Genomic DNA, 22,114 nt, shown 5'->3' on the forward strand with positions numbered 1-22,114 from the left:
TTATACAGTTCTTCCTGAAGATTGTACTTGGTGGGTCTTTGTCTTATGCAGTTAATTGTGCTGCAAGGAATACCACTAGAATTATTCTCGTAAAGCAAATGTCTCTGTGATAGGAAAGTAATAATTCATGGAAAAGCCACTGTCAGCCTAAACGATTTGATAGTTCACTATCACTTGTCTCTGTATACCAAAATATATTTGTTTCTCCCTCTTTTTTGTATCAATTTGAATGCTCCTTGCTTGAATGTTCTTTAAAAATTCTTTTAATTTATGAGTTTAGCATTTTGTAATTAAATAACACTTTAAAAAATATGAAAAAAGTAATTCATTTGAAGAAAATGTCATTTTTTGATATGAATATGTTAATTGCTTTATCTTGTCTAAAATTAAACTTAAATGTATATCCAGACCACTTTTAACCTCATGCTACATTTTTGTGTAATCAGTACTTTTTATGCCTGTGTTGCCTCCATACTGTATTTGTACAACCCTAAATAGCTGCCAGTTTGGCCAGATTCAAATGCTTTGGCTGAAATCAGCAGTTTCCCAATGAAGTAGAGAAGGGACAGATTCACAAATATGATCATTTCCACACACTCACGTCACAATGAAGAGAATACCCCAAAGGTTTTAAAATAAAGGTGAGCAAGCACAAAATCCCATTGGCTTTCTATTGGTTTACTTGGGAATTGCATTTAAAAGAGTCAGATTAGCACTCATTCTTCAGATATTCATATACAGGATTTTGTGTATTATTTTTTTCAAACAGTAACTGGAATTCTTAATTTGTGATGGTATACCTATATGGGAGAAAACTAGTGTTGTAATGCTGTAAAAATAAAGGTGTCATCTATATTCATAAATAATACTGATCAAATTAAGCAGAATTCTTAAAAGTAGTGTGGTGGTGAACCAGCCTTTCTATGTAACAGGCCATATAGCAGCTTGAGTGGTATAATGTCACACTTTAGACTTTGCTCCAATGAAAAGAGGAAACACACCATAAATGTTTTAAATAAGAAACAGTCTGACTTATTTTCATATCAGTTTCATTAGTCAGCTCGTCAAATACACACAAAAAGAGAACACTGTTAGCTCCAACTTCCTTCTGAAAACAACTTTTTTTTTAAACACATTTTCAGTGAAGTTGGTATTATTGATATTATTATTACAGAGCCCTCGTCTTCCTCTTTGCCCTCGTTCCCCTCTTACATCTCCAATAACCCAGTGAAACACCTTTACAATACGGCTGCCCAAATTCCAGTATCACTCCAAATCTCTCCTGTGTGTTCCTGTGCCACCAGACCAAGACCTGTGCAAGCTTTCTGTTCTCTCGGCTGGTCTCCAACTGTCCAAAAACAAACCACACTGTTTCTCTGGATTCTCTCTGCCCATTCACCTTCATCGATAACCGCCACCACCTCTCTCTCCCAGCACTACAACTAAACTAAATGAAGTCATGCAGCCTTGAAGTGTTTTGTGTCCAGAAAAAATATTGGGAGCAGCCTGGGATTATGCAATTTACATTAAGAGCAATTACTGCTGTGCCAAAGGAATGAATTCCCTCAAGAACCTCCAGGAAACTTCAGTATAATTACTCCCTCCCACCATCCCTACCTCTCTCTCTCTCTCTCTCTCTCTCCCTGTGTGTAAATACACAAATGAACCACTCTCCCCCCCGCTCCCCTGACTAGTGAATGTCTTTCCATCTCCATGCACCCCAGTCTCAGTGTCTGCTTTTCCTCAAGGGGACATGCGGATGTCTTTGATGCTGCTGGATGCGGCCAGATAACATCAGGGCAGAGCTTCTCTTTGCTGGCTGATCTACTTACAACTTCTCAGGGACTGGTGTCCTCTGGGTGCAGAGCAACAAGATGCAGCTAGATCTCAGTTCCCCCTCTAGAGCAGCAGATAACTGCCTGTGCAGCAGGCCGTGAAAGAGCTTTCCACGACAGCCTTCGGATTAAAGATGTGAAGAAGTTGGAGGTTCTGGTTCACTAGTCAGTTTTGAATGTACACTCACCTAAAGGATTATTAGGAACACCTGTTCAATTTCTCATTAATGCAATTATCTAACCAACCAATCACATGGCAGTTGCTTCAATGCATTTAGGGGTGTGGTCCTGGTCAAGACAATCTCCTGAACTCCAAACTGAATGTCTGAATGGGAAAGAAAGGTGATTTAAGCAATTTTGAGCGTGGCATGGTTGTTGGTGCCAGACGGGCCGGTCTGAGTATTTCACAATCTGCTCAGTTACTGGGATTTTCACGCACAACCATTTCTAGGGTTTACAAAGAATGGTGTGAAAAGGGAAAAACATCCAGTATGCGGCAGTCCTGTGGGCGAAAATGCCTTGTTGATGCTAGAGGTCAGAGGAGAATGGGCCGACTGATTCAAGCTGATAGAAGAGCAACTTTGACTGAAATAACCACTCGTTACAACCGAGGTATGCAGCAAAGCATTTGTGAAGCCACAACACGTACAACCTTGAGGCGGATGGGCTACAACAGCAGAAGACCCCACCGGGTACCACTCATCTCCACTACAAATAGGAAAAAGAGGCTACAATTTGCACAAGCTCACCAAAATTGGACAGTTGAAGACTGGAAAAATGTTGCCTGGTCCGATGAGTCTCGATTTCTGTTGAGACATTCAGATGGTAGAGTCAGAATTTGGCGTAAACAGAATGAGAACATGGATCCATCATGCCTTGTTACCACTGTGCAGGCTGGTGGTGGTGGTGTAATGGTGTGGGGGATGTTTTCTTGGCACACTTTAGGCCCCTTAGTGCCAATTGGGCATCGTTTAAATGCCACGGCCTACCTGAGCATTGTTTCTGACCATGTCCATCCCTTTATGACCACCATGTACCCATCCTCTGACGGCTACTTCCAGCAGGATAATGCACCATGTCACAAAGGTCGAATCATTTCAAATTGGTTTCTTGAACATGACAATGAGTTCACTGTACTAAACTGGCCCCCACAGTCACCAGATCTCAACCCAATAGAGCATCTTTGGGATGTGGTGGAACGGGAGCTTCGTGCCCTGGATGTGCATCCCACAAATCTCCATCAACTGCAAGATGCTATCCTATCAATATGGGCCAACATTTCTAAAGAATGCTTTCAGCACCTTGTTGAATCAATGCCACGTAGAATTAAGGCAGTTCTGAAGGCGAAAGGGGGTCAAACACAGTATTAGTATGGTGTTCCTAATAATCCTTTAGGTGAGTGTATATTCTAGGCTGCTGCCGCCCCCATCAGCAGTGGGATTAGGTAGGTGTACAACAAACAAATATTGTAGATGATCAAACCCCACCACGGCATTGCAAGTGCGGAGGATGTAACAGGTTCATAAACTAGGGGTCACAAGGTTACGTTCTATTCCACTTTCTGTGCTTCTAGATTTGATGGCCTCCAACACTTATAATAGTTTGAATTTAAAATTATGAATTTACACTTGCCCTCCAGCATGCAAATTTTGGAAAAAATGATTTAATAATATTCTATCATTTGGGGATCCTAACAAGTAATTAATTATATATTGACAGGCTTATATGAACTCTTTAACAAGATGGGCAAGAGGAATACTAGAGCAGGGACTCTAGCAGAGGAACCAACACCCATGAACATGATACACAGACGCAGGAGAGTAACACAACAGTGCTTGGAACCCACGAAGAAGAAATTCAAAAGGACATGCTCTCCCCACAAACCTATGACAGTATTTGTCACCCTGATTTGCTTGAGATTGATTTGGCAGTAAAATGAAGGAGGTGAACCTCAGGCTGTGGCGTCAGTCCTGTCATAAAGATAATGTCCCTTTCAGTATCCAGGCAGGCCCCCGCCTCTTACCTGTCAGAATAATTTGATAGTAAAATAAGTTAGCAGCACCTTCATGTTGTTGGCACAAACAGTGGAAATAACAGCACCCTCTTTGTTACAGTAATATTCTTTTTCTAGTTGTTGCAAGAAGGAACTAAATGCTATGTGTTAGTACTAGCCACTTCATGCTTGAAATGGGTTTGTAATCTGATGCAACGCCACCACACCACAACTTCACGTAACGCCATTAAAGTTCAATGGTTCGATGCAAAGTTGTCGCCATTATTGTGCGAGTATCCATTATGCAGTCTATTTTTTTCAGGTGGGAGTCCACACATGGTATTAATTCAAGGTTTTCATTCACAAACCACACAAACACAAAGAGGTACCAGTGAGATTTAGGGACACACAAAGCAAGAACATTTTTCCACACCGAATGGCCAAAAAACACAAGTTGTCAATCATCCAAAGCCTTGTTACAGATTTTTCGACACTGAAGAGAAAAAAAAAAAATATATATATATATATATATATATATATATATTAAAACATATATAAAAAAGGAACATTTCACTGCCCTTCGTAAGTGTATGGATTGTGACACTTTTGAAAACACAAAAGAGAAATGTTAATGAGAAATATCATCATAGTAGGATGCACATTTGGGAAAGTTTTCTCTGTTGAAACACACTTCATCCGATCGTGCAGGTTTTGTTTTATTTTATATTGGCTTTTTCTCTTTTTTTCACTCCAGAAAGAGGAACTCACAACCTGCTAGTCTTCATCAGTTCTAATTAAAGGCTATGGCAGTGATGTAAGTTTGTGTTCAGTGCGTACACAATGTTGCTAGGCAGTTAACCGTTGATGGGTCGACACTCTGTGCTGTAAACATGTGGACAGATTGAAGTGTCCAGGCTGGGTGCGATTACATAAATGGAAGTTTGCAACGAGTCTGGAATTTGTTCTTATGACCTCTGTCTGGCCAGACAAAGTTGTGGAGAGATCAAGCTGAACAGGACAGGAATGCCTGGTATTCCAGTATAGGTTGGGGGTTTGCTGAATGGAGGCAGCCCTATGGCCGAGAAATGAACTCTGCTGTCCTGCTTGAGTTAACTCTTTGGGCCTTTGCCAATAATAAGGGATCCTACTATATCACACTTAACTGAGCTCAGAATCACCAACTCAAAACACCTTTCTTGCCTGCTCCAATAAACACAACGCTCAACCCCACCAAAAACACACGGGTCCCTCTGGGCCAGAATCTGCAGAATGTTTTGAATCTTCTCAGCAGTACAAAAACAGGACGTAGATTCTCGGTGAAGATTTGATTAATAGAAGTGCTTGTTTTTCCCTGGAAAGACTGAAACTTTTGGCAATATGAGCGGTGACCTTAATGGGCATTTCTAATAATCTTTGAACTAAGGTAGTCAGTGCTTTGTATAACCATGGTGTATTTAAATACACATAACATGCAGATGTTAACACTTTTAATATTCTGGGAAACTACAGCATGATAAATTTAGCAGTTGTCCAGTATTTCCTTAAGTAGAAGGAAGATTCAAAGCAAGGCAAAAAACAAAAGTTAGGGCTTTAAGGCAATAAGACTTGAAAAATAAGTTAATTTATCATTCATCTAATCACTGATGTAACCAAGAGGTCGGGTGTATTGGCAAACCAGAAGACCTCGTATCCCATTAGGAACAGAGCTGGACCACTTTATTCTGGGGGTTCAAAAGCAGGTCAACCAATGACTTGCCACAAACAGAACAATAAGGATTCATGCATTCACCTCAAGATGTTTTTGTAACAAGACATTTATTTAGTACATCTGCTTAGAAAGCATGATCTCACTGGACCCACATTGAAACATTAATTCAGTCACGGAAGCAACAGTTACCGGATTAAGCATGAAAAAAGGAGTTGTTACGATTAAAATGGGAGCACAATAAGTTAATTAAAAAAAATTATTTCAGTCAATGCCCCCCCATTAACCCTCTGAGAAGGTCCCTGTCATTGGGGCTGGCCCTCAGTAGGCGGGAGTTCTTGTCACAACTTTTGTCCTCCCACCTAAAAGAAACATCTTGCAGAAAGTTTAGCAAAAGTAGGACAGTCTGGTCTGATAGTTGCAGTTTGCTCCTGGCCTCAATATGAAACCTTAAGTATTTACCATAAGTCATGCTTTTGATACACAGGCTGAAGTCTTTAGTACATTACATTTTCAGTGACAGCTTTTTCTACAACAATTATATGCATTTGTTTCCTGTCCTGTAAAACAGAAGATATTTTTGCTTTTTTACATTTGTATCTTTGTTTATTACAGGGCTCATAACATTTTCACCTGATAAGCATATTGTGTATTGGTGTAAGACATACTAATGTATCCTATACTTTGCTTGTACAATTACAAAAAACGAATTTTAATAAAGCACTCCGATACCAATGTCATTTTCAGTTTACCTTCATTTGAATGGGCATTCCCTGGAAGAGACTTAAAGGCATACTTCGGTATTTTGGCATTTTAGCCTGATGTCTTACACGTCCATAGGCATACGAATCCATGGAAACCTTTTTAATTCTGTTCGTCCAGTTTGAAGAAATTTGAATTTATTGTTTTGTTAGCTAAGCACAATTGGGGGAAGCAAATGGTTGCAAATCTCCAACTCTCAAACCTTGGCAAATATATATTTTAAATGCTCAAAAGCTGTGTGGAGCACATTTGTAAATGAAGTCTCAAAGTCTATACCAGATCTATAGTATTTTGATTAATATATTTAAACATTTTTATTTTGGAACTCTCGCCGAACTACACATTTCATCAGCTGTGATGAGGTGGCACAAGGATATGCTAGCTGTGCGTGAATGATAACACAGAGAGCACAGGCAGAACATGAAGTAGTCTGTAAATAAGGCAGTACGCGGAAACTAATTTCTTACGATTACTAGTAAATTAATTAATGTATTGAACTATATATAGTATACTATATATTTATTTACTATATATATAGTATTTTAGGACTACAAGTGACAAACGGCAACGCTTTTAAGTATTTATAAGATTTATTAGCCAGTTTTGAGTCAGTGATTTGTGACCATTGACTTCCAGCAATTGTGCTCAGCTAACGAAACGATAAATTCAAACTGGACGCATAGAAATAAAAAAGGTTGGATTCGTATGACTATGGGTGAGTAAGACATCAGGCTAAAATGCAAAAATACTGAATTATGCCATTGAATTTAGATAAGTGTTTTTTTTTGTTTTTTTTTATTTACAAGATTTTCAATCACTGGTGTTTTATTTGGCCCAGACTATTATATAAAAAATATGACATCTCATATGGCAAAAATAAAACTTGGATATAAAATTAACAATCATTTCAAGAAGTGCTTCAAAGGTTGAATGGCCATCAATGCAGTCCATTAATTTACTCTTAAGTAAGAAATTCAGAATAGAGATTAAGAATTTCAGTCCGGCACTATATATTTTGGGTCTACTCTGATTTAAAACACACTTCCCTCAGGTATATTTTGGACATGGTCACAAGAGGTCACACCAGGAGCCGATTTCTCTGTTTTTAGCATTTAAACCTCTAGTAATCAAACAGCTAATCATTAAAGAGACCTAATAAATGTACATTAAATTGATTAAAGACGACTTGGGATCCTTAACCCCAAAATGACCCAATCCACTACAGAATGTGCGAAGGAGCGTTTGTAAACATCCAATGGGACAAAACCGGTTGTGCAACCATCTGCAATGCTCTGAGCAATGACACCCTAGCATTACTATACACTAAAATAAGCTTGTCCTCCAATACTTGAGCCCCAAAAAGGGCTTTTGGTCAACAATTAAAACTGCATACAGAGTGTACAATTCTCAGAAGTTACAATGTTCACATTTCGAGGTGAAAAACACAACAAAAAAGGGAACTACACCCCCCCAAAGGGGAAGAAAACATTTCCTGAGATTCACTTAATTATAGCAGACTTCAACATAGCTTATACATCGCTTTTTGTCTAGCTAAAACCCCTCAACACAATGCATGTGATGTCTGTTGAGTTGATAATACCAATATGTAACAAACGTCAGGCAGTAACAGTGTGGAGAGCATGAGCGAGTCCTGGGGACAGAATATTCCAGTTACACAACAGGGAAAGGGAGTCTCTGTCACTGTGGGGTTTCAGAATGACAGAAGGAAGGATGGAAAATCCCAGGAAGGAGCCCCTGGACACCACTGGTTATGATGAGTGCTTAAGAGGGTTAATAGAAGAGAGCCACAACAATTCCACAATTCAAGGACCTGAAACACAAACCCGAAAGGGGATCGACAGGAATGCTGAGCGCCTCTAGAACAAAGCAAAGAAGCGGGAAACAAACGCTTTGCTTCCGCCGTTGACGGTGAAGCCTGGGGTTTGTGGGAGATGCTTGAAACAGAACAGCTGTTAGAAGTGGAGTCCATGTATGTGACAGAGGGACAGAGATGGATTTTAGTACGTGGTGAGAAAACTTCACTTAAATACAGAAAAAAGGGGGGTGAATAACAAAAGAAAAAAGAGAGAGAGAAATTAAATATAGTGGTCAGGTGCTAATAGTACAGAAAAAACATCCCTTTTGCCAATGCAGTTACTGGCATCCTTCTAGGCTTCACAGAACTGTATAATGTCTGGGAAAAGAGGAAAAGGGGCCGAACTCTAAGCATTCCCTTCAGCAGAAAGCAGATGTCAGAGCTGGGGAATTGTTCTGCTTAAAGCATAGAGAAACCCTTTAGCAACACAAAACTATCCCAATATGCTAGCACTGCAGTTTGGCATGACAAAATGCAAGGAATAACGGAGAAGACAATTCGAAGCACATCTGCTCAACAGTCTAAAAATCCTTTAAATGCTGCTTTAAGATGTGGAGATGTGGAGACCATCACTAACACTTGTATGTGTAACAATGCACATTGCGGAAAATGTTTTGTAAAGATCCCACTGCATTCCCTTTCTTTTTCGATATTATGATTAAAGATTTCAACTCAATCTGCTGTGTGCAATAAGCAGGATTGTTTCTATGTGGTCAGGAGACAAACATCACTGAAATGGTTAGTGGCATCCACTGCACCTCAAACGAAGATATGAAAAAGACCTTCCTCGGATTTGATCCCGGTGGCATCCTTCAATTCGTAAGCGTTCCCAGGATTCTTCTTGTTCCTGAGGCCTCGGTTGCCCTGTCAGAAGCGCTTGTCCTCCGGGGGGGTGGCGATCATCACCTCCTTGTTTCCGAAATCCCAGTATGCCGTCCAGTGGAAAGCCATGTTAGAAAGGACAACCAGGTACTCGAAGAATGCAAAGAAGGTGTAAACTGCGAGAGAGAGAGAGAGAGAGAGAGAGAGGTGGGAGAAGAGAGAACAGGAGGGTTTGGATATGAATTTCACACCAATATGGAACAAACCTTCATTTGAAATACACCGATGATTTTCATATGCTACAATTGCCCTTTTTTAATATTGAAAATATACTGGCTATAGTTTCTCAGAACTTAACCGCCCACAAATAGTATTGCAACTAAAAATAATAATAAAACTGACACACAACAGTCAAAGTTCGTCTCTTCTGATCTGCAGATAGTTGAGGAATACCCTTTTACAGGACTCTCACACACACACACATAAAGCTGAAATAACTTTCTTTTTTTTGTGAAGTCCAAGCTTTAAATATCTAATTCTTTTACTGGGAATATACATACTGATTTAAATGTGTGTTGTTCTGTAAAATGAAAAGAGAACAACAACGTTTAAAATGTGATGGTTTTTCTATGAATATACAATGACTTGGTGTTCGAGAATAGAGAACATCTGACACAGAGCTCAACTGAGAAAACCCGTCCCTTTACAGTAAAATCACTTATCAGTGCAATACATTAATGTTTCAACAGGTTGTGATTGCCAACAGTCAATTCAGGGTTATCAAAAGAGGAACAGACTGAAAGCAGATATATGGCTAAACCCTCTAAGGCCACCTGTTAGGTTTGTGATATTGTGAATGTGAAGTAAACAACAGAAATCAGAGAAAGCAAGGGAGGCAGCAGGAAAGTCATACAATCCCTTCCAAACTCACTGCCTGGTTCGCAGTATTTGTTGTGCCGGACGTAGAAGTAGAGCGCGAAGAGGCAGCAGATCACACTGAAGGCACAGAGGCGAGTCTTCCAGAGGTAGGATGTCTGGTCCTGTAGTGGGAATAACAACAGCACATTACTCAGGCATGACAGAAAATGCACTACTCCAGGAGCAAGGCCCAGGAAAAGCTGACACTGTTCAAAACCAAATACATCTAAGCTTTGATTGTATGGAATTGCACCTCAGCTAGTATGTGGACCTTTTGACCTGGGGTTACCTCCCAGTCTGTCACTGTAATAATTGTGTGTTTGTATATACATAAGAACATATCCATCCTATAATGTAAAACATATCTAAATTGACAGTACTTCAGGTAGCCATATTCCCAATGGCAGACTGTTCTAAATGTAAGTGTATTTTGCTGGATTAAGTCTGGATCTGCTCTCTACACTCCATGTCAGAAATGCAGAAAAATCTCCTTTATACAGTTTGGCAACTCTATTTACAGAAGCTGCACTTACACCCACAGTATACAATGAATATGTACAGTGCTCTAACACAGAGCAGCTTTAATGCTTTTATAAGAAATTACCTAAATGGCCAACAGACACTCACAGGATCTCTATTAGAAACAGTTTATTAATAGAATAAGCGTGCACATACATGCATACAAACCAACCACTGCACTGTCAAGGTAACACCTCACATTTGCACGGCAGAAACTAGACCATTAAAAGACACGGTAAGCACAATCTGTACAAGATTGTTCCCATTTGCAAAAATGCATTAATCGCCAAGCAGTAGGTCAACTCTGGAATCTCTCTCTTAGTATTCAGGAGGAAATGCATAAAAAAAAACACGCAACCGCATGGCTCATTTTGAATTAAAAATAAATAAATAAAAGATAAATGTTATACATGGCGACTTGTTCCACAATGCCAAAGACTAAAAAAAAAACCTCAATATTCAAAAAACAACAGCAACCATAAAAAATGGCAAACTCTCTGTTGGTTGTTCTGTGAAAGAAGTAATGGTAACACAGGGCTGGAGGCAGAGTTTAAACCATCAATGTTTCCCAGGAATGTCCTCACCCTTACCTAGCCTAGACCCCAAGTACGTACAGTGAAAACCAGGTGGAGACCATGAGCACAGAGCACAGTTCGTAGCAGTGCTGGCTTACTACGGTGTCAGAAGTTGCAATGAGTCATTCTTGCAGATTTCTGAAGCAGCCTTGCAACTGTCCTTTAGAGATACCTTTTAAAGTTGTGACAGTCCCTAAAACATCAGAACATAAGCCATGGCTTCTTCTTTAGCCACTTTGTAGAACCACTCCTCCACACGGAAACTTGTAACTTGCGCCTTCTTAAACTTTGCCCCTAGTAACACTGCTTATATTTTCAGAGACTCGAATGGATTCAGATTCAGTCTTCTGAAATGCTATATTCATGATTCCTACTCTCACAAAAATGGCCACTTGAACAGGTTTTCCAAAGTTTATTGTGAGGATAGGGGATGGGACACAACCTTTTTCATTGCACAATGATGACTATATTTTATAAATCTTTTATAAGCTTTTATTGTTTAGTTTTTTTATTTTCAGAACAGCAAACTAAAGCTGAATCAGTGACAGAGAACCACACTGAATAAAATAAGAAATATATGATTGATTGACTGAAGAGTGAAAGTTAGTTTTGCAGAGGGTAAACAACACTGGTAACTAGACAGATTTAGGATTCTAAAACAATCTAAAGAAAACATGTCAGCTCATCAATCTAAAAACTGCTAAACTTGACTCCTTCTTTCACAGCTATTTAAGACCATGTGTCTGGCTAGTGATTGGTTCAAGAGCCTATCAGAAAAAGCAATGTTTAATGGTTTTGAATTGGTGAATAGTTTATGAAGAGAAACACCTACAGAGGGGAAAAAACATTTTGGGAAAAGAAAAATGACTGACCCAGAAACAGCACAATTACACACCAATTTTTTCATATACACTTCTCTGGCACAGACTTCAAGACTTCCAGAGATTTCTAGTATAATCAAGCATTCCTTTCCAGTATGTGTCAAACTCTGAAACATCTTTTCAAATGGTTAAAAATGTGAGTTTTTCCTTCACACACATAGAGAGCTCTGGGACTATGGCTTTTACTGGTACAGTGATCCTCAGGGTTGTGAAAGCTGGTTCGTGTCATCCTGTTGCAGGCTGCAGTGTACCGAGAATCTAGCCTGTCAGAGCGAGCGAGCTGGGAGAGGGTGGGTTTCAGTTCTGTATGGTAGCCAGACCAGTACAGGAAGCTGGCGTTTCTCAGTGACACTGTAAATATAAATACAGCCTGTGGCTTCCTGACACTCACGTCAAAGCTGTAACACTGCCCCCACCTCAAACTTAACACATTATGTTATGGTACTGCAGGCCATGTTACAAATATATGTTGTTGCTGTTATACTTTTGGTTACTTGTTGCAGGCCCTATAAACAACTAAATCAAAAAGAGAGAAAAAGGTGTTTAAAAAGTATTGAAATCAATAAAAAATAGATCTGATATTGAAGGTTTGTGTGCTTTGAAATGATCACTACTAAAATTTTGAAATGTATTCTGCATAAAACACTATTTAGGCCATTGCTCCCCTCTGCTATTACAGATATTAAACAAGAAAGAGCAGAGATTATGGTTTACTGTTAACTCATTAAACAGCACTTACACTCAAGTGCGTGAAAACTGTGAGACAGTGACTGTTGTGGACTGCTTGCTTATCTGGAGAAATCAGCGCAGTGCAGTGCAGTGCAGTGCAAAAACTATTTTCAGTCAGAAAGCTGTGAATCCACTATTTCATCTTTAGTAATTGTTGACAGATATGAAACATGCCAACAGCTCAGTAGGTTCATATTCTGACTAACTAAAGTGATTGATTAATATAATGAATGCAGTGGGCCACCTTCGGGAGTGACAAACACCCAACACAGAGATTGAGAGGAAACAATGGCTATAGACAAACGTCACGGCAGCATTAGAGTTCAGCTTTCACTAAACTGAGTTATGCCGTCTTGTCATTGTAACTCAAGTTAACTGCTGCTCCCTGCTCTCATGAAAATGTATGCCGAAGCAACAAGTCTCCCGTACAGTGTAACAGTGCCAGAATGTCTGAATAGGCAGTTTCCCCTTCAGAAGTTGCACAGCGAGCTCTCTAGGCCCAAAGTCTAACCCTTTGACCACAATGACTGCTGAGACATGGTTTCTGTACGAATGTGGTAGGGGTGCTGGGTGTCAAGCTGACAAACTAAAAAGCTCAGCAAAAATAAAAAACTTCCTCAATGTTTGCGAAAGGTGAAAGTACAGCACGGCCAACTCCCTCCTTCCTGCAGGGGCAAACCTTGCAGGTAGCGGATTTCTTGTGGGTATAGCGGAGATATGAACAGCAGAGATGCATCTCCCTGGGACTCATCAATCTGATTGATGTCACTTGAATGTGGCTCGTCTCTACCACCCCTCACCCCCATTTGTGTCCTTTTAAATAAAACATAACAATCAAGCTTCTTCACCATCTTACACGTGCTGATTCTCAAAATAGCATTCCCTTATCGATCGTTGGTTAATTCACCAGAGCTTCAGCCAGCCTGGTTAAATAAAGTACACGCTACTGAGTAAAAGGAGCAGCAGAGACAACAAAACCACAACGAAAGACCATTACGACATTCACCAGTCCACAAACACTAAAGGACTTCCTCAGTCATGAGTGAGCATTCCCTTTTCTGTCTCCTCACATGACAATATCTGGTCATTGATCTATTTTGGGGTGGGAAAAAAATCATTATTTGACTACTTTAGCTGGCATATGGGTTTTCCCATTTTATTATTTGAGTCCTTCCCAGCTGTCGGTTTCTGCTGCAGACTTGACCTGAATCAAGTAATCTCTCTTCTGTAACGGGAACGAACGCAGAGCGGACTGCCCCAAAGGCTACTTGTTGATCAGATTGAAAAAGGATCTGCTACAAGTGAAAGTGCAACCTTATCAACACTTCAAAATGGAGGACTTAGTTTTTTTTCTATCTTCTCCTTATTGTTCAAATACTCTGCTCCCCCGAGCGGGTGATGATTGCTGAATTAAGCCTTTGATTGAGAAAAATAAGCTGGATGTTTGAAACAAAAGCCAACCGCCTCACTCGCTTAAACAGGAAATCTGTTTCACCCCTCCACCAGCAGAAAAGCAGACTTTTGCAATGTCTACGGTTGTTGCTTAAGCTGTTGCAACACCATGCACTTCATTTTGCAAATTTGGAGGGAACCGCGGGGCTGCATGAGCATTTCTGCTGCTTGTTTCAGGTGTTTCGGGCAAGAAAGTAAGAAACTGTACCCAAAATGTTCAGGTTTTTCCAAACCCTTTCTTTTGTAATACTTTCTAATGTATAGTTGCAAGAGTCAAATAAAGTGATGTTGTATGTTGCTCTCCTACAATATAACTATTTACTTCATTCAGCCATTATCTGAAAATACTTTATAATGCTCCATCTGACCTTTTTTGGATCAGATCTGAAATATTAAATTTGTATTTTGTTAACAAAAGTATACACACAAAAAAGATAATCACATATTTCCAAACATGACACAGCCCTAGTCTGATTAGATATAACAGAGGACATTTTAACAAACAGACTACGGGGGAGTTTTAAACACATGGGGAGTAAAAACATTAAATAACTGTGGTAAACACTGGAAACATTGACATGGAGCCACTGTTACATGGGGAAAGGTGTGCACGTCATGGGGAGTGTGACACACTCAGCCTCTTTGCAAGCTCATCAATCTCTAGTGAAACACTAATATGAACTATAAAAGATTTTCCTCCCTGCAATAACAAACACTGCAGTGCAAATTACTTTGGAGGGTTCAAGGGAAAGCCCTGTACATCAAAACAGATGGCACATATTTCTACCTCGTAGGTGACAGTGATGGCTATCAATTTGATCATTAACCAACTAGAAAACCTAAAAAACAGCAGCAGGAGGCATCTTTGGATGAATGGAGAACATGGTGGGTGGACTTTACCCATTCGAATGAACTTTATAGTGTTTTTTTAGAAATAAATATATATATTTTTTTATTTTATTTTTTAAACACACTTCGGTGGATTCCACAGAAAGATGTATTTCAAAAGCCTGTTAGGTTACATGATAGCACACAATTAAATGCTACTATCCTGCTTTATTATTTAGCCAAACATAAACATGGTTTTCACTTAAGCCAGACTTTTTGTTTCACGTCAGAGAATGCAGTCTTCTCCTCAGTGAGAAGACAAAACGGTCATAGCACTGTCATCGCCTTTTTGGTTTTACATGTTGGAAACACACAACTGGCAGATAAAAAAAAAAGATACATCATAGTAGCTAGCTGGTACCAAAAAAGAAGGCAGGCAGAGATTGCAGTTGAATAACTCCGCTCCGACAGGTATGTCTGCATGGCACATGTGTACCTTACATATTTCCCCCAAAGGTTTCTATAGTATATAAATCAGAAAAGGAATAACATACAGAATTGACTTGTGGGAAGTCAAACTGACAGCCTGTGCAAGGATTATTCTAATAGAAACATACTGCCACACTGTGGTGAGATTGTTGTAATACTGTTTTGGGACTGGCTTTCAAAACTATTATGACGGTTTATACTATATGTGTTTAAAGTGAAACAAATATTTTAAATATCATGTTACAAAGGAACAGACCACTGATTTCTTTTTAATCTCTGTTTTGGTTTTATAATCCTAAAGTACTTGCGGTCTCTTGCACAGACTTTTGGAGATTACACATACCTGGGGGCTACATTTCTCAAACTGTAAATCACAGTGCTTCAGCATACACGTCATAAAAATAGCAGCCCTGCATGGTACACATCTGAGTATTAATTATGACTCCCATAAATCTGTTGCATACTTAAATGTGCATAGATATACATTATATATTACTTTTATCATTCAGGGGCAGGACAGAATAAGGATAGAATAACACAGGGGAATCTGACAACAGATAGACACCATCAATCACAAACAAAGGGCAGAAGCAGAGCCTCTTCAGCAATATCCTGGACATACAAGATTTTACTTTCCCCTTTCCTCAAAGCACATAATAAAATACAGCGTCTTCAGTCATGCATGTTGAGGCTGATACTCAGGGGTGATTCTGCATGCTGTACAACAACAGCCTTGGTGAATTTCTTTAAGCAAATTTTCTTCAGCTGAAATTAAATCTTCAAGCCTCATGATCGCCCAGATTTAGCCTCAGGGAAGTACCAGTCTTCCTCGAAGATGAGGAATCTAAATATAATTAATTGAGCAGAGTTTTGCAAAAGTGTTAAACTGTACAGTTGTGCCTTGAGTGTGCTAGGTTTCCTACTGCAGAGGTCTGCTTCTACACAGTTAAGGTATAAGAAGGAAAAAGGGTGACTACTGTACCTCTGGACTTACTGAATACTTCTTAACCATTTTCCATAGAATGCAAGTGATCATCATATGGATGAGCGCACTACAAATGAACATGATGAAGCCATTTTTATGGAGCTCTGTGGAAACAAAAGAATCATTTTAAAGCAAATGAATCACATTGGGCCTATCCTAATTAGAACATGCTAGGTTCTAGACCTTTACAAGAATAGTGTACCATTTTATTTAAAATGTGTATGTCAATGTCAATGTGTATCAAGTCATACTGTTATACATAGATAGTATGGGTTAACCTTTAAGGCATATACAGTGGCTTTCAAAAGTATTCACCCCCCTTGGACTTTTCCACATTTCATTGTGTTACAACAGGAAATCAGAATGGATTTAATCAGGAGTTTACTTTGCACATCTGGACAAAGCACTTTTTGCCCATTCTTCTTTGCAAAAATTGCTCAAGCTCCATCAAGTTGGATGGGGACCTTTGGTGAACAGCAATTTCCAACTCTTTGACTGGGCCACTCCAGGACATTGACCTTTTTGTTTTTAAGCCACTCCAGTGTGGCTTTGGCTGTGTATGTTTGGGATCATTGTCCTGCTGGAAGATGAGTCTTCTCCCAAGTCCCAGGTCTCTTGCAGACTTCAGCAGGTTTTCTTCCAGGATGTCTCTGTACTTTGCTCCATCTGTTTTGCCCTCTATCTTTACAAGGTTTCCAGGGCCTGACGCAGATGCCCATAGCATGATGCTGCCGCCACCATGCTTCATGGTAGGGAAGGTGTTCTTGGGATGATGTGCATTGTTAGGCTTGTGCCAAACGTAGTACTTAGCATTGAGGCCAAAAAGCTCTGTTTTGGTCTCATCACATCAGAATCTTCCTCCACTTGGTCTCAGAGTCTCTCACATGCCTTCTGGCAAACTCTAGCCAATATTTGACATGGCTTTTATTTCTATCTCATAAAGGGCACTTTTGAGAATCACCCAGGCTATTGTTGCAGTCTGCACAGTGTCTCCCAGCTCAGCCGTGGAAGACTGTAACTCCTTTAGAGTTGCCATAGGCCTCTTGGTGGTCTCACTGACTACTGCCCTTCTCGCCCAGATACTCAGTTTTTGAGGATGGCCTGATCTAGGCAGATTCACAGTTGTGCCATAATCTCTCCATTTCTTAATAATGGACTTTACTGTGCTCCGGGGGATATTCAATGCCTTGAAAATGTTCTTGTATAAAACCCCTGATTGGTGCTTTTGAAGAATCTTATTTCAGATTTGCTTTGAATGTTCCTTCATCTTCATGATGTAGGTTTTGTTAGGAATTGTACAAACCAACTGTGGGACCTCCCAGAGACAGGTGTATTTAACCTGAAATCATGTGACACTACTTAATTGCACAGAGGTGGACTCTATTCAACTATTTGGGCAACTATGACTTCTAAAGACAATTGGTTTCACCACAGCTCAATCAGGTGAGACATAGTAAAGGGGGTGATTTTACTTATGCATTCAATTCTGTTTGATTCTGTTTAGTTTTTGTAATTAATTTATATTTTTCACTTTGACATTATGGACATTTTCTGTGTTGATCAGTGGAAAAAACTCCTGAATAAATACATTCTGATTTCATGTTGTAACACAATGAAATGTGGAAAAGTCCAAGGGGGGTGAATACTTCTGAGGGCCGCTGTATCTATTTTTTTTTTTTTTTCAACTTCCAATGTTTTTTGGATACTGCTTACTTTTTTTTTTTTTTTTTAAGTAAAATACATACTAACTACAAACAAATCTATGCAAAAAAGCCAACTTAATAAACAATGTAGCTTTTATATGAATTAATTTTATTTTTAATGCAGTATTTTATTACGAAGTTCAATATATATACTTCCAGCAAGACAGTTTCCTAAAGAAACAGAATGTACCAGAAAGAAGCGAGAGCTGCCCTGAAACAGATAACTTACTATACGTCTCAGTTGAAGACACATAGGTAAGCAGGAGAAGACCCACGTTCTCCAACACGCTGAAGATCAGGTTGAGATAGTTCAGCAGTAGATAGATGCGTCGGGATGAGAGGTGGATGCGATAGAAATTTAAGTAGGCCAAGGCTATCATGAACCGGGGTGCAGAGTGCAGGCCAATGCAGAAACGCCAAATGTAACGTTCTGGGGTTAGACTTATGGAGGCACTGATGGAGGGGAGGTAGTTGGGAACCTGTCACAACCCAAGAGAAAACAATCAACTGGGATTCACATGCAACACTATTCTGTGGGTCGCTCAGAGAGACTGTCAGGTGAGGGATAGTGTGACGCCTCACTCTGCTGATCCCTGGAGTTCTGATCCATAGAAAATCACACATGTTCTGCTTTGCATTTGGAAAGCATGTGTTAGTACAGGTTTTAGTTTCACTGTATCTGTTTCCAGATCCTCCCTAGTAATATCCATCCTGCAGGGCGTAATTCAGCTTTGAAGACTGATTAAAAACTCAGTTACTTAAAGAGTTAAAATAAAGAGGTTCCATTTGAAAGACAAATAACAATTATAACAGGACAAAAACAACAACAAAAAACAACCTGCTGGATTATTTTCACATAATTTTAAAGACGTCCCTATCAGACACCCTAAAGAGTTTGCAGATTAAGGAGAAGCAGGAGACTGCACTTGCTCACCCCGCAATGTGTAGCTGTGGACTCTCTGAAATGAAAAATCAAAGAAATGAAGATGCAGGAGAAGAAGCCCAGCAGCGGCAGGAGGACCGTGGCCACGATGAATTTGGTGAAACGCACCCGGAACAGAGGTTTGTCTCGGTCCAAAGCTGAGGGCCCCTGCAGCATCTTTTAAGAGAGAGATGACCAAATCTTACAATAGCATAACTTCAGCAAAGGAACTTCTTCTGAATATGAAGAAAGATTTACACACCCATTACAATGTATATTCTGCTTTAACCTGTTGCCTTAACTCCATTAAATTATTACCAGACAGCATTCAAAAAAGGGCAGCGTACATCAATGCGCTCTGGTCCTGGCTGGCAGACTACTGATGTGTGTGGTGAAGACAAACTGAAGGCATTCAATGAGTGTAAAAGTGAGTTCAGTACACATACTACACACGAGGATTTTATGGAAGTCTATGTGAAGTCGGCTACATTCGTCCCAAGACCATTAGCAGTATCTTGCTCCATACGTTCTGCTTCCAGTGGGAGAGTCTGGTTGTGTGAAAACGACTGACCCACAGAGCATCGTCCGGCCTCCTGACTAAGTGCGGCTGGGATATGTGAAAGTGCACAATGACCACAAATCTGTGTTGTGAAGTAATGGACAGCCATGTTCTGTCAGCATAGATGGGAGTTTTACGATGAATCCCCACAGAAAAATGCCAGGTCACAAGGCTGGCAGTATAACAGTATTGTGAAGACAAGAATATGTCATGACTTGCTCAAAATGTTTGCCTAATAAAGGCTTGGTGTATTACATGCATTGTGAAAAGCTGTCTTGTTGCAGATTGTTTTTTTCATCCATTATTATAATATTTTTTTTAGTAGACATCCTTACCCAAGGAAGATATACACTTTTCATAAATATATAACAAAAGTGCAAAAAACAATATAAGTCAAAATTAGTGTACACAAATCAAGTTAAAAAACAACAACAACATGCACCACTATTAACATACATTCTGCAAAGCAGCGCAAATGTGGCAATAGTTGCATAACTGCTGTGTGCAGGGGGGTCACAGCTGGCAAAATAAAAAAACTGCTACTTTTGCAATAGTGCCACTGTAAACACGTGTATATACTTATTTAATTTTCTTCACAATCCCATTTCAACCCGAGAAGCCTACAGTTTGGAGGCACTGAAAATTGTGTACAATAATCCTGTCGAACAAATAAATGAATGCAACTTCTTATCAAAACTGCAATGTACAATTTGAACATGTACCGGTTAATAATAGTAGAATTTAGATATGACGTTTTTAAGTTTGCTACTTTACAGTCATTTGCCGGTGTAAAATATAGCAATTAGACCATGTATCAAAAAAATGACAGACTACGTTGCTTATAAAACCAAGCTATGTCATTTTTATGAATAGAAACAAAATGTTTATTCTTGCGTTATTGCTGTACAATGTTACCATACCTACATCTACTGACTATAGCGGCATGCATGGTTATTCGGGATGGTTAGCAGGAGTGCACATCAGTGCGATTTCCATAATAAATAAAATACATGTTGAATGTTTGCAAAGCGGTTAAGATAATAATCACCGTATTAAAGATGATCGATTGCTTTGCAAAAATGTTCATATTAAACCAAGCATTCAACAGATAAGTTACGTCTCGACATTCATTTTAATTCAACGTATTATTCATGCCGTTTACATTTGCACTTGAACAATACACGACTGTCAAACTTGAAGGCGTTTTCCCAGTCCTAGCGTATTGAGGCCTGATTCGGAAAGTTCCGTCCAGGGACTTGATTTCATTACCTTAACGGGCAGCCAGGCTGGGGAGCCGGGTACAGCTGGAGGAGAACACGGCCACCACCGACGCGACGGGCTAAGCGATCTCTGACAACAGAGCCAAAGTGGACATAGACTACTACTGTAATAAACGTCTGCTTGTTGATTTATGGTATTCAGTCCACATATGCAACGTTATTTATTAGTACAAATTGAAGAAGTTAAAACGATCAACGTGATTCTCGCCGTCCCCCAGCAGCTGGTAGTCGCGTCCCTGCAGCAGCTGAGGGATTTCTAAAATGCCAGCGGAATAACCAAATCCAGGCTGATTTCATTGCAGCCCATGCTGTAGCGCCAGATAACAGCAGTTTGTTACTTTATTCGTATACCCGGAAGGGGCGCGCAGTCACACGGGAGGCAATGTATTTTAAAGGGCGAGCATCCAAACCCACGACTGCGCCCGCACTCCCAACACAATAGCGCACTGGCAACTGAATGACCTGCCTGGCAACCCAAAACAGCCCTGTCTGCACACATCATGAGCCCAGCAAGTCTCTCTGACACCTTCCTATGTCCGCCACTGTCGTAACACATGACATGATTTTACTTTAACGGGAATCACACTGACTGACTTTTGCATATGCCCAACAAAAGCTAAATACATTCTTGGCTGAGGTGACATGAATATTTATTATACATCCTTCCTTTAAGCATGTGTATGTTCTGATGAATAGATTCATATTTTGGATGATAACTGCCTGAATTAAGTTATGAAACAAATCTATCAAATCAGTTAATGTTGTTCTTAATGCAGTAGATTATGGTGGCTCTATGCTATTTGTCTACTTACTTGGAATTGTAGTATTGTCTGTGGTCCATGAATGAACACGTCTTTCCTCCTTTGTGGCATTACACATATTATTCAAAGTTGTCTTGGTTTCAAGGTGATAGGGATAATAATCCATTTGATTTACTGTGCTATGGTTAATATTTCACTACATTTCACAAGGCACTAAAGTAATGTTCATACACGGGGTAGCTACAAAGGTCTCGTGTATGAAATAACTCTCATAACACTGCAAAGCATGACTGAGGTGTGTGTGTGAGAGTGTGAAACACACACCATATAATAGAAAAAGGGCTTTAGTTCCCTTTAGATACATAATAAATAGGGTATAAGCACCTCATGTGTAACAACAATAACCATTTGTTTCTCATATATATCAACTTTCATTCCTGGTGGTGAGGTGCAGAATTACTAAAAAATAAATGGTTACAAAATAGTTTAAAAACTTCAGTCATTTACAGATCACTGTAAA

At 39.6% G+C, this 22,114-nt stretch overlaps 1 protein-coding gene across 2 annotated transcripts; it reads right to left on the minus strand.

Annotated features, from left to right (window-relative positions):
- Nucleotides 1–5,624: 5,624 nt before the first annotated feature.
- pgap2 (post-GPI attachment to proteins 2) lies at nucleotides 5,625–21,772 on the minus strand. Of its 2 annotated transcripts, none has more exons than XM_066699671.1 (6): nucleotides 21,646–21,772; nucleotides 19,007–19,171; nucleotides 18,302–18,551; nucleotides 16,367–16,473; nucleotides 9,925–10,033; nucleotides 5,625–9,169 (listed from the first exon to the last, which is right to left on the minus strand). In XM_066699671.1, exons 1-6 carry the CDS (start codon nucleotides 21,703–21,705, stop codon nucleotides 9,039–9,041), a joined length of 822 nt encoding a protein of 273 aa, XP_066555768.1. In that variant the 5' UTR covers nucleotides 21,706–21,772; the 3' UTR covers nucleotides 5,625–9,038. The 2 variants fall into 2 exon arrangements, with proteins under 2 accessions (XP_066555768.1, XP_066555769.1); XM_066699672.1 differs by lacking the exon at nucleotides 21,646–21,772 and adding an exon at nucleotides 20,823–21,300.
- Nucleotides 21,773–22,114: the final 342 nt, after the last annotated feature.

Source organism: Amia ocellicauda, chromosome 3, assembly GCF_036373705.1.
Source record: "Amia ocellicauda isolate fAmiCal2 chromosome 3, fAmiCal2.hap1, whole genome shotgun sequence".
NCBI lineage: Eukaryota > Metazoa > Chordata > Actinopteri > Amiiformes > Amiidae > Amia > Amia ocellicauda.

What these genes read in the sequence shown, in the direction of transcription:
- pgap2 (XM_066699671.1), bottom strand. Translation starts at nt 21,705, where the DNA reads ATGCCACAAAGGAGGAAAGACGTGTTCATTCATGGACCACAGACAATA. An exon ending in CCACAGCTACACATTGCGGG is followed by an intron (nt 18,552 to 19,006) that starts GTGAGCAAGTGC and finishes GGGTTGTGACAG; the next exon opens with GTTCCCAACTACCTCCCCTC. An exon ending in AGTATTCAGTAAGTCCAGAG is followed by an intron (nt 10,034 to 16,366) that starts GTACAGTAGTCA and finishes TTCCCACTACAG; the next exon opens with GACCAGACATCCTACCTCTG.